Source organism: Bombina bombina, chromosome 12 (assembly GCF_027579735.1).
Source record: "Bombina bombina isolate aBomBom1 chromosome 12, aBomBom1.pri, whole genome shotgun sequence".
Classification (NCBI taxonomy): Eukaryota; Metazoa; Chordata; class Amphibia; order Anura; family Bombinatoridae; genus Bombina; species Bombina bombina.
In genome coordinates, this window is record NC_069510.1 from 105,129,100 (window position 1) to 105,141,847 (window position 12,748).

The 12,748-nt window shown below is 41.1% G+C and overlaps 1 protein-coding gene across 2 annotated transcripts in view; it reads right to left on the reverse strand.

Moving 5' to 3' along the window:
- Positions 1-3,075: 3,075 nt before the first annotated feature.
- Positions 3,076-12,748, reverse strand: part of KDM5C (lysine demethylase 5C) — a 249,125-nt gene continuing 239,452 nt past the window's right edge. For both annotated transcript variants that reach the window (XM_053695364.1, XM_053695363.1), the window contains 4 exons: positions 8,885-8,939; positions 8,596-8,798; positions 8,229-8,441; positions 3,076-3,831 (listed from right to left, as the gene is read on the reverse strand). In XM_053695364.1, the coding sequence (XP_053551339.1) occupies positions 3,820-3,831; positions 8,229-8,441; positions 8,596-8,798; positions 8,885-8,939 (483 nt within the window). In that variant the 3' untranslated portion in view covers positions 3,076-3,819. The remainder of the gene's footprint in view (positions 3,832-8,228; positions 8,442-8,595; positions 8,799-8,884; positions 8,940-12,748) is intronic.

The window sequence follows — 12,748 nt, forward strand, 5'->3', positions numbered from 1 at the left end:
TACCTGCCTCCTGACCCGACAAACACCACCACACTGCGTCCTAAGTCACCTGAATTCTCACAAGCGCACTTAGAAACTGCTGTGATGCAGTCACAGGAATGGGGAGATTCGCTGTCAGAGCGTGCGAAAGTAAGCCCCGCCCTTCGTGGGCGTAATAAAAAAAACACTCAAAATGCTGTAAACACATTGAGCATATAGCAGCACCTAAGCCGACTGAAATACACCACAAGCGCACTTAGTTTCAAGAACCCGAGCCTTACAAAGATTAAAAAAGCATAGCATGTTTTACTTTTTGCACACAAACACTTCCCAGTGCTTCTAGATCCCATGTCCGTTCTAGAGTGTCTGGTAAAAGCGCGGACTCTAAGCCAAATCCGGTCTGTCCTCTGGCAATAAAAAAAATAAGACCTGCAATGTACATCTACCCCAGAGCTCTTAGGATATGCAGGACTGCCCTAATGTCGGGGGGGGGGGGGGGAGTATAAAGGGAGCCTTCCCAATATATATCTGTGCAGTACAGTTAGTCTGAGATACCCAGAATAAAAACTGCACTTACCTCTATGCTGAAGGTACAGAATGATTACTTCACAGTATCAAGAGGTCCAATCTTCCTACTGAGGCCCTGTGAAATAGCAGGGTCTTGGTTACAATCTCTCAAGACCATATACAGACAATGCAGCACAAATATGGGAGGTGCAGCGGATACAAAAATCCCCCAGTTCCCATAGCCTAGAAGACTATTCAGAAGCTGCTCTGTAATAAAAACAGCACTCATCGGTACCGTTTGAAAATAAAAAACTCTTGATTGAAGAATCTAAACACCTCAACGTTACCTCTTCCTATCATTAACACAGGCAAAGAGAATGAATGGGGTGGGAGGGAAGGGAGGAGCTATATATACACAGCTCTGCTGTGGAGCTCTTTGCCTCCTCCTGCTGACCAGGAGGCGTAATCCCACAAGGATGAAATCCGTGGACTCGTCATATCTTGTAAAAGAAAAGGCTGCGCGATCTACACCTGACTGTTCACACATTGCTAGAGCCTCATCTCACACATGACGTAGCATTAACACAAAGATATTATGCATAAATCCCCCCGTTTAATAATCCACTTTCCAGGGATATTAACCCTTGATTCTATACAGATAAAGGAGACACAATGTGACCCCGTCTTCTTGCGTTATATGTATATAAATTAAACGATCTTACCAGAATCTATGCCGTGGAACAGGAACACGGCCCTTCAAGTGTGACAGGTTAGTAGCATCACTCCTGACATGGACTTGAGTGAATAAAGGAAGGCAGTGAAACTTGTCAACGCCGATTGCCAAGGAGCTGTTAACTCGAGTCGGGATGGTTTTGCAGAGACAACACTCCCTGCATTTCCGGACTAACTTTCATCCATGCTCTCACTGAGAGGCTGACAGGATTATTTAAAACTCCAGTCCCATTTCAAAGCGTACTATCCGCCAGAAGAGACTACTCCAAATCTTCCGACACTTCTATGCCAAGCTCCTGTGACGAAAGGCAAAGAATGACTGGGGTATGAGGGGAGTGAGGGAGGTATTTAAGCCTTTGGCTGGGGTGTCTTTGCCTCCTCCTGGTAGCCAGGTTCTTATTTCCCACAAGTAATGAATGAAGCAGTGGACTCTCCTCCCATTAAGATGGAAATACCCTTTAGCAGTACTTCATATTATGCTCCTGTATCTCTTGTAATTGAGGACATCCCCAGGATATGAGTTAAGATAAACAATCCCCAGGGGATTTAACCCCTCAAGTGCTGGTTTCTTCAAACCTAGAAGGGAAGCACTTACCTGTGGATTCTTGGCAGGAAAGGGAACATATTCTTAGGTGTGCCAGATATATCACTTCTGACAGGGACCTGTAGAAGAAGAAGAAAAATAGAGTAACCAACTCTGGTTTTCTAAAATAGGGGTAGCAATAATGTTAGAAGTTAAGCAAAGACCACCTTGCAGTCTTCTAACTGCTTAAAACCACCATTACTCTTACTAAAGAGATTGACATGGACACAGCATAGCCCCAGTCCTTGCTTGCAGGGAAAAGTACCCATTAAAGGATTAAATATCTTCAGACACCTTCACACATCCTCCTGGTGATGGAGGCAAAGAATGACTGGGGGTTATGGGTAAGGGAAGTGACACTTAACAGCACTGCTGGGGTGCTGTTCGCCTCCTCCTGCTGGCCAGGAGTTTAATATCCCACTAGTAATTGGAATGAAATTGTGTACTCGCCATGCCATAGGAATGAAAGCTGTTACTGTGGGAGTTCTACATGCAGATACATTGTGACAAGGACTTGACAGCTATTTTACTCCAATATTTTACATCGAAGAAGGAATTCTATGAGTTACATATCATTTGCTGGAGTTAAAAATCAGTAGATCACTTCACTGTTTCAGTCAGCTATTGCAAAGATTGGAAGCCTCTCTCCTCCATCTCTGCAAGCTCATCCCATATGACAATTATATTAACCCTTTAATGACAATGTACCCGATAGGTTGCATTTGATTATGTTTTTTTAATTTATTCCAGTAATAGTGCGAGTCCCACCACCAGCAGTGAGATGTGCTAATACCGAATGCCTCACTCCAGGATGCCTTTGGCTATAGCAAGATCGGGGATAATTAACCCCTTGGATTAAAAACTACCCTGTATGTGGCTGTTACGAGGTCAAAGTCAATTGAGGCTTTGAGCACAAACTTTCTATGTTTTTTATTTTAGTTATATGTATTAAATTTGTTTTGATTATATTCTGGTTATCCAATTTATTTTTTTAGTCCTAGATTTTCTTGAGTGTAGTTAGTCTTTGTGACCAAGTGCTAGTCTGAGGACCTTCTAAACACAATCACTAATTATGAAAGATTTTCAGGGGGAAATGTTGGAATTCACCCAACAACAAACAACAACTAATAAAGGATACTAGGAAAGTGCAACCCAAGCAAATACCCCTTTCACTTGCTTGACTGTCCCCACCAATGTAACAAATAAAATGGCTCTGTAGTATCCCAGTACAGAGTGTTTAGGTTGTCATGTTTTTAAAAAGACAGGGAGACATATTCCAAAAACCTCTAACTTTATTATTACTACATGTCAGAAAAGATAACCCTCCACAAGGGAGCTCCTGCAAACTTTTTTTTTCAACATTTTCCTGCATTTTTTTAACCAAAGTGTTCTGGACAAAGTGAACGTGTGTTACAGGGCACTGGGGGTGCAGAGAGACCCACGGATCCTGAATAAAGGGAGAGGGGGGGGGTGAACAGGGCAGTTAATGAGCAAACAGTTCATAAGGAGAAGGGAATAAATAAAACTGAAGTGTCCCACCAAAACCACTCTTAACTACCCATGTGATATGGAGCCACTAATCCGTGGCATATCGCACCTAAATGTTGGTACTGCAGCCCCTGGGGCAGAAATGTCCGTGCTTCATGCCACTCCCCTCCGACAGATTAACAATGGGCTGCAGTGCATACAGTGACCACGTCAGGCTGAAACGTTAGCGTTCATGTTTCACCATAAACAGCTTGGAAAACAAATGGGTTCATCTCCCTCTCCTCAGGATCCTCGAGTCCTTCAGGCAGAAGTCTGTCAGCACCAACTTATACAAAGTCACCCTATGGGGAAAAACGCCCCCAACATCCTTGAGATGGGAGTATAAATAGATTTCTATGTCAGAGGAAACGGAGTGGGAGGGGCCTGGTTCTAACCTCCCCCTGCAGCCACCTCAATTCTTCAGCGAGGTATAAGTAGCGTCTGTCCAAAGGGATGTGTCCAAGCATAGTGTCAGATCATTATGGCAGATGTCACAAGCGCTTCTGTGAGAGAGAGAGAAAGCATTAAACAAAAAAAAACAAAAAACCTTGCCTTGTGACTACCTCTTGAATAAAAGCATATTGTAAAAGGACCAGTCTAAGCTAAAGTGCTTTAGTTTCATGTGTCAAACAGCAGCTTTAATCTTCTGTATAGAAAACCTAGCACAGTGTTTATTCTCTTATATTCTCCCTAACTTGGCTATACCTATACGGTACGGCAGCTTAAACCTCACCTAGCAAGACTACAAAGCATTTGTACAGGCTAGTAATTGTCACATAAGAACAAGCTCCACCTATATAGCAACACATTCTACCACAGCCTAACAAGTATGCAGACATGCTAGCAAACCGCACCCACACTAGACTTCATGAATAATAATCATCCAGAGCGCAAAGCTCCACCCACAGAGTAACTATTGTTACCTAGTTTGCCAAGCTCCACTCAGAGTAATGATTGTTACTCCACCCAGAGAGGAACTAGCATTACTTACAAAAGCAGCAAGTCCCACCCACAGAGGAACTAACGTTACTTACAAAAGCAGCAAGTCCCACCCACAGAGGAACTAACGTTACTTACAAAAGCAGCAAGTCCCACCCACAGAGGAACTAGCATTACTTACAAAGCAGCAACAGTGTTAATTTCGTCGACTAAAACTAGACTAGAATGACTATAAAACTAAAGAAATTCTGATGACTAAAATACGACTAAAACTAAAATTACATTTTAGTCAAAAGACTATGACTAAAACTAAATCAAAATTTGCTGACAAAAACATTTTATGCAAGGTGTTATAATCAATCCATATTCAATTACTGCTCTTTTGTAAAAATTTAAGAAACTTAATTTTATAAAATTTTAAGATAAAGACATGTTATATACCACAACAGTTAAATCTGTTAAATCTGTATTGAATGTTCAAACCTTAATACCATACATAAAAACAGGTTAATAAACCTTTAATCCAGGAGTATATAATGAGTTTGGAAGTTCTAGAGCAGTGCTAATATCATTGCCGAAAAATTTTCGAATCTGTGAACAATCAATTGATTCTTCCTATAGAAATAAGCATAACCCATGAATATGGGTTTAAGTTATGCTGTGCCTGTGCTAGCTGCATGAACTTATTGTTGTGTTGAGTTACTTGATATTTGTTTTAATTATTAACAGAGAACTGTTAAAGTTTTTATATTGGGTAATATGTTCAATACAGCCAATACAGTTTAGTTTTTTTATATTTTAAAGTTGCACTTCTGTTTGTTTATGAAACTTGGTTTTATTTAATTTTAAGTTTAATAAAGGGTTACATATCACAACGGCTAAATCTGTGTCTGTATTGCATGTTTAAACCTTAATACCATAAATATTAACAGGTGTTATGTTTACTCCTGGAGTATATAATCAGTTTGCAAATTATAGAGAAATGCTTAAATAATGCATTACACTTTAACTAAACCCCTTAGATTTTAGTCGACTAAAATCTACTGGAGATTTAGTCGACTAAAATATGACTAAAACTAAAATGGCATTTTAGTCAAAAGACTAAAACTAAGACTAAATTGAAACTTGCTGTCAAAATTAACACTGAGCAGCAAGTCCCACCCACCGAGGAACTAACATTACTTACAAAAGCAGAAAGTCCCACCCACAGAGGAACTAACATTACTTACAAAAGCAGCAAGTCCCATCCACAGAGGAACTAGCATTACTTACAAAGCAGCAAGTCCCACCCACAGATGAACTAGCATTACTTACAAAGCAGCAAGTCCCACTCAGAAGAACTAGCAATACTTCGATAGAATTAGTAGCTATCTAAAGACCTTCATCTACAATCTAAAAAGCATTTGTACAGGCTAGTAATTGTCACATAAGAACAAGTTCCACCTATATAGCAGCACATCCTACCACAGCCTAACAAGTATGCAGACATGCTAGCAAACCGCACCCACACTAGACTTCATGAATAATAATCTTCCAGAGCGCCAAGCTCCACCCACAGAGTATTGTTACCTAGTTCACCAAGCTCCACTCAGAGTAATGATTGTTACTCCACCCAGAGAGGAACTAGCATTACTTACAAAAGCAGCAAGTCCCACCCACAGAGGAACTAGCATTACTTACAAAAGCAGCAAGTCCCACCCACAGAGGAACTAACATTACTTACAAAATGAGCATGTCCCACCCACAGAGGAACTAGCATTACTTACAAAAGCAGCAAATCCCACCCACAGAGGAACTAGCATTACTTACAAAAGCAGCAAGTCCCACCCACAGAGGAACTAGCATTACTTACAAAAGCAGCAAGTCCCACCCACAGAGGAACTAACATTACTAACAAAAGCAGCAAGTCCCACCCACAGAGGAACTAGCATTACTTACAAAGCAGCAAGTCCCACCCACAGAGGAACTAACATTACTTACAAAAACAGCAAGTCCCACCCACAGAGGAACTAGCATTACTTACAAAGCAGCAAGTCCCACCCACAGAGGAACTAGCATTACTTACAAAAGCAGCAAGTCCCACCCACAGAGGAACTAGCATTACTTACAAAGCAGCAAGTCCCACTCAGAAGAACTAGCAATACTTCAATAGAATTAGTTGCTATCTAAAGACCTTCATCACCTCTAGTTACACAAAACAGCCTTCACTATACTTTTCCATTACATTTTAGGATGTAATCAGCCACATGGCTAGTAGGATCACCTTAGCATCTTCAGACTAATGCATTAAATTTTTACATGTATAAAACCAGCAGTCAAATATATTTTTCCTTCAATGGAAAACATAACTAATTTACTAATTCTGAGAAAGTTTGAGAAACTGAATGCTTGTCCTGCATCTTAGAGTGGGATTTCCTTTTTTTTTTTAAAAAACAAAACAAAAAAAAACACAAGCTTAAATTCATAAAATTCAAGTAAGACATAAGGAAGAAACAATTGGTATTTTATATTTTTATAGGTACAAAAGTATAAGCGTGCTTCACTAAACAGTATTCTTGCTGAACAACAGATGAATTAGATTTTTTTTAGGCGAGATTGAGGCTTCAGTGTCTCATAGTAATGTTAGGAGTAAAGTCCAACGTTTCTCAACTCAAGTGTTTCCTGCAAGAGCTTGACATTTTAACATTTTTACCAATACAAAAACAATTTGAGTACAGCCTGTAAATAGCTAAACTTTAAATGTGTGTCATATTTAGAAACTAGAAGTAATTTTAGAGACAGGAAAGAGATGAAGAAGAGTGGGGAAAGGGAGGGGAAAGGGAGAGAGAAAAACAAAAAAAACAGGGAGATTTCCTTATTTATGCATCTCCTGGATTACAACAAAAATGATATAAGAAATCTGATTACATGCTTAAACGGCACCAGTTTGATTTTTTTTCATTACAAAGATAGATGACACCTTTACTACTCATTCCCAAAGCTTTGCATAACCGACATGGTTATATTAATTTACTTTAAGTATGCACATTTCTAAGCCAAAGTACACCGCCTCCTTATCTCAGCATTTTTTATAGTATTTTTATAATCTTACTAGACAGTGCTAGTTCATGTTTGCTATATAGATAACATTGCGCTAACTCCCATGGAATTATTTTATTGGCACTGATTGGCTAAAATGCAAGTCTGCCAAAAGAACTGAGAATAGGGGGCAGTCTGCAGAGGCTAAGATACAAGGTAATCACAGAGGTAAAAAATATAACATTGTTGATTATTTTAAATAATAACATTTTCAAAGTAGACTGTCCCTTTTAGTAATTCCTGCCTTTGTGGGATATTTCAGCCCAACAAACTCTGAAAAGAGGTTCATAGCAAACCTACACCTCGTTATTAAAGGGACACTAAACCCATATTTTTTCTTTCATGATTCAGATAGAGCATGAAATTTAAAGCAACTTTCTAAATTACTCCTATTATCAATTTTTCTTCATTCTCTTGCTATCTTTATTTAAAAAGCAGGAATGTGATGCAAAGGAGCCAGCCCATTTTTGGTTGAGAACCTGGGTTATGCTTGCTTATTGGTGGATAAATGTAAGCCTCCAATAACCAAGCGCTATCCATGGTGCTGAACCTAAAATGGACTGGCTGCTAAGATTTACATTCATGCTTTTTAAATAAAGATAGCAAGAGAACGAAGAAAAATGAATAGGAGTAAATTAGAAAGTTGCTTAAAATGTCATGCTCTGAATCATGAAAGAAAAAATGTGGGTTTAGTGTCCCTTTAAGCTAGCGCGTGGTCTAACAAGCAGAGCATGTTTAGCGTTGCAAAGGACAGCGCACACATGATAGGGAGAACATTGCTCAACACATGGTTGAAGTTATGTCGGTCATAGTATGTGTGTAAAAATTATGAACAATGTATGGTAGGACTTTAGTACTCGGGCATTCTCCCTCTCCAGCTTACCTCTACCCCATTCTGACTTGATTCGTTCCCGCCTTTCCGTGTACTGTCCTTCTCTCCTGTGGGTTCCTGAGCTCTGATGTCATTGCGACTTCTCTTTGGTCCCACCTCCTCCTTTGGGTGTGATGGAGTGTGGTACCCTTCACTTCTTCTCTTCTTTTTCTTATCTGGGTCCTTTCCTTTCACACGGGCAGCTTTCCGCTCGCACCTTTCAATCTAACAGAGAAAAAAGAGACAGCAATAAGGTATAAGGATGACAGGCAATGTACTCTGCAGCTCTCATGGGGAGGACAACAAGCCAAAATGATGTACATCATATACTACACTAAAACGGTACAGGTAGCTGCTTATAAACATCTGAGTACGTTACCTCTATCAAGGTGCGCATTCGATCTATGCAAGGCATCTGTGACGCCTGTAACAGTCTCCAAATAGTCTGTTCCTCTTCTAGTGTAACTTCAAGCAGATCACCTTCTAGCATCAAATCCTCCAAAAGTGCACGTGACCCCAGTGACAGCTCCAGGATTGAAGCCTTTTCAATACGTGGTAACAAGGCTGCCATTGCATCTAAATCTGGGAGAGATTGAAAAAGTATTAGAGTAAGAGGCTGTGCATCCTACCCAGGGAGAAGGTTAGGTCCGGTGATGGGGCTAGATTACCTGGCATTGCACATGTGCCATTTTCTGGGTGAGCGTCTCCATTCTCATGGGAAACCTGCCAATAAAGAGAATATATAAAACTCTATACTTAATTAAATGTAAAAAAAAAAAGAAAAAGAAAAAAAAAGGAAATTTTGTGTAGGAAAGCAAAATACATAAACAAGGAAATTCCTGATTTCAAACAGAGTTAGATAAGACATACACACAGCGTATGTACTGCCTATTGTGTGTTTTGAACCAATTGTAACATGATTAAGGTGTATGTATGTATGTATGTATTGGGTACTTGTAAAGCGCTGCTCATTTTATCGACCTCGGAAGGATGAAAGGCTGAGTGGACCTCGCCGGGGATCGAACCTGCAACCCTTGAGTTGCTACAGAGCTCAGCCACAGTGCCTTAGCAGGCTGAGCTATCTATCCGACTTGTGGTGAAAGTCCACAAATCCATTACTTTGGGGAGGAGTCAAAGTTTCACAAAAATTCTAAGAGTATTATATCCCTCCCACCTCACCGATTATCCGTCTATCGTATAGCCAAGTAAGGAGAAGTAGAAAGATAGGACAAAACTGGGAAATTAGGTGCAAAATTAGAACTAGCACCATTAAAAACTAACCATTAAATAGGGTGGACCTCATGGAGTCTCACCACCTTAAAAGAAATCGGGTAAACAAATTTTGTTTTCTTTCATAAGGTTGTGAGAGTCCATTACATCTGGGAACTAATACCCAAACTGTCGAGTCCACGAGTAATAAGGGCGGGATAAAAATATTTGAAAAGGCAAGCTCCTAATTTCCAGATGCTAATGCCTGGAGATCTTTAAACACAAAAAGCTACTTCCAAGAAGCAAAAATATCAGTGGTAGAATCTAATAAAGGAATGGAGGGATGACCCTGTCGCTGCCTTGGAAATTTGATCTACAGAAGCTTTGTCTTAAAACAGCCGGGCTTTTGACAGAGTGATCCTGAGAAAAAAAACTAAAGGATTGCCCAAAATCCCCTGTTGTCTGAAATAACGCCTAAAAGCTTAAATTACATCAAAATGATGTAGAAGACAAGCGTCCTATTACTTGAGATTGTGGTTCACTCTCTTTGTTCAAATCCTTATGTTGACTGAAGAAAACGTTCGTAAGAAATACATTGGGAGACATTCCTGACAGAAGAATTGTAAAGGAATAAAAAAAAAAACATAATTTATGCTTACCTGATAAATTTATTTCTCTTGTAGTGTATTCAGTCCACGGGTCATCCATTACTTATGGAATATATATCCCTTCCCAACAGGAAGTTGCAAGAGGATCACCCAAGCAGAGCTGCTATATAGCTCCTCCCCTCACATGTCATATTCAGTCATTCGACCGAAACTAGACGAGAAAGGAGAAACCATAGGGTGCAGTGGTGACTGGAGTATTGATTAAAATTTAGAACTGCCTTAAAAAGACAGGGCGGGCCGTGGACTGAATACACTACAAGAGAAATAAATTTATCAGGTAAGCATAAATTATATTTTCTCTTAAGTGTATTCAGTCCACGGGTCATCCATTACTTATGGGATACCAATACCAAAGCTAAAGTACACGGATGATGGGAGGGACAAGGCAGGAACCACTGCCTGTAGAACCTTTCTCCCAAAAACAGCCTCCGAAGAAGCAAAAGTGTCAAATTTGTAAAATTTTGAAAAGGTGTGAAGCGAAGACCAAGTCGCCGCCTTGCAAATCTGTTCAACAGAGGCCTCATTCTTAAAGGCCCAGGTGGAAGCCACAGCTCTAGTGGAATGAGCTGTAATTCTTTCAGGGGGCTGCTGTCCAGCAGTCTCATAGGCTAAACGTATTACGCTACGAAGCCAAAAGGATAGAGAGGTTGCCGAAGCTTTTTGACCTCTCCTTTGTCCAGAGTAAACGACAAACAGGGAAGAAGTTTGACGAAAATCTTTAGTTGCCTGTAAATAGAATTTCAGGGCACGGACTACGTCCAGATTATGCAAAAGTCGTTCCTTCTTTGAAGAAGGATTAGGACATAATGATGGAATAACAATCTCCTGATTGATATTCCTGTTAGAAACTACCTTAGGTAAAAACCCAGGTTTAGTACGCAGAACTACCTTGTCTGAATGGAAAATCAGATAAGGAGAATCACAATGTAAGGCAGATAACTCCGAGACTCTTCGAGCCGAGGAAATAGCCATCAAAAACAGAACTTTCCAAGATAAAAGCTTAATATCAATGGAATGAAGGGGTTCAAACGGAAATCCTTGAAGAACTTTAAGAACCAAGTTTAAGCTCCACGGAGGAGCAACAGTTTTAAACACGGGCTTAATCCTAGCCAAAGCCTGACAAAAAGCCTGGACGTCTGGAACTTCTGCCAGACGCTTGTGCAAAAGAATAGACAGGGCAGAAATCTGTCCCTTTAACGAACTAGCTGATAAGCCCTTTTCCAAACCCTCTTGGAGAAAGGACAATATCCTAGGAATCCTAACCTTACTCCATGAGTAACTTTTGGATTCGCACCAATACAGGTATTTACGCCATATCTTATGGTAGATTTTCCTGGTAACAGGCTTTCGTGCCTGTATTAAGGTATCAATAACTGACTCAGAGAAGCCACGCTTTGATAGGATCAAGCGTTCAATCTCCATGCAGTCAGCCTCAGAGAAACTAGATTTGGATGATTGAAGGGACCTTGTATTAGAAGGTCTTGCCTCAAAGGTAGAGTCCATGGTGGACAGGACGACATGTCCACTAGGTCTGCATACCAGGTCCTGCGTGGCCACGCCGGCGCTATCAGAATTACCGATGCTCTCTCCTGTTTGATCTTGGCAATCAGTCGAGGTAGCAGAGGAAACGGTGGGAACACATAAGCTGTGTTGAAGAGCCAAGGAGCTGCTAGAGCATCTATCAGCGTCGCTCCCGGGTCCCTGGACCTGGATCCGTAACGAGGAAGTTTGGCGTTCTGGCGAGACGCCATGAGATCCAGTTCTGGTTTGCCCCAACGATGGACCAGTTGAGCAAACACCTCCGGATGGAGTTCCCACTCCCCCGGATGAAAAGTCTGACGACTTAGAAAGTCCGCCTCCCAGTTCTCCACGCCTGGAATGTGTATCGCTGACAAGTGGCAAGAGTGAGACTCTGCCCAGCGAATTATCCTTGAGACTTCTAACATCGCTAGGGAGCTCCTGGTTCCCCCTTGATGGTTGATATAAGCCACAGTCGTGATGTTGTCCAACTGAAATCTGATGAACCTCCGAGTTGCTAACTGAGGCCAAGCTAGAAGAGCATTGAATATTGCTCTTAACTCCAGAACATTTATTGGGAGGAGTTTCTCCTCCTGAGTCCACGATCACTGAGCCTTCAGGGAACTCCAGACTGCGCCCTAGCCTAGAAGGCTGGCATCTGTTGTTACAATCGTCCAATCTGGCCTGCGAAAGGTCATACCCTTGGACAGATGGACCCGAGATAGCCACCAGAGAAGAGAATCTCTGGTCTCTTGATCCAGATTTAGTAGGGGGGACAAATCTGAGTAATCCCCATTCCACTGACCTAGCATGCACAATTGCAGCGGTCTGAGATGCAGGCACGCTAATGGCACTATGTCCATTGCCGCTACCATTAAGCAGATTACTTCCATGCACTGAGCCACTGACGGGTGTGGAATGGAATGAAGGACACGGCAAGCATTTAGAAGTTTTGATAACCTGGCCTCCGTCAGGTAAATTTTCATTTCTACAGAATCTATCAGAGTCCCTAGGAAGGAGACTCTTGTGAGAGGTGATAGAGAACTCTTTTCCACGTTCACCTTCCACCCATGCGACCTCAGAAAAGCCAGAACTATCTCTGTATGAGACTTGGCAATTTGAAAGCTTGACGCCTGT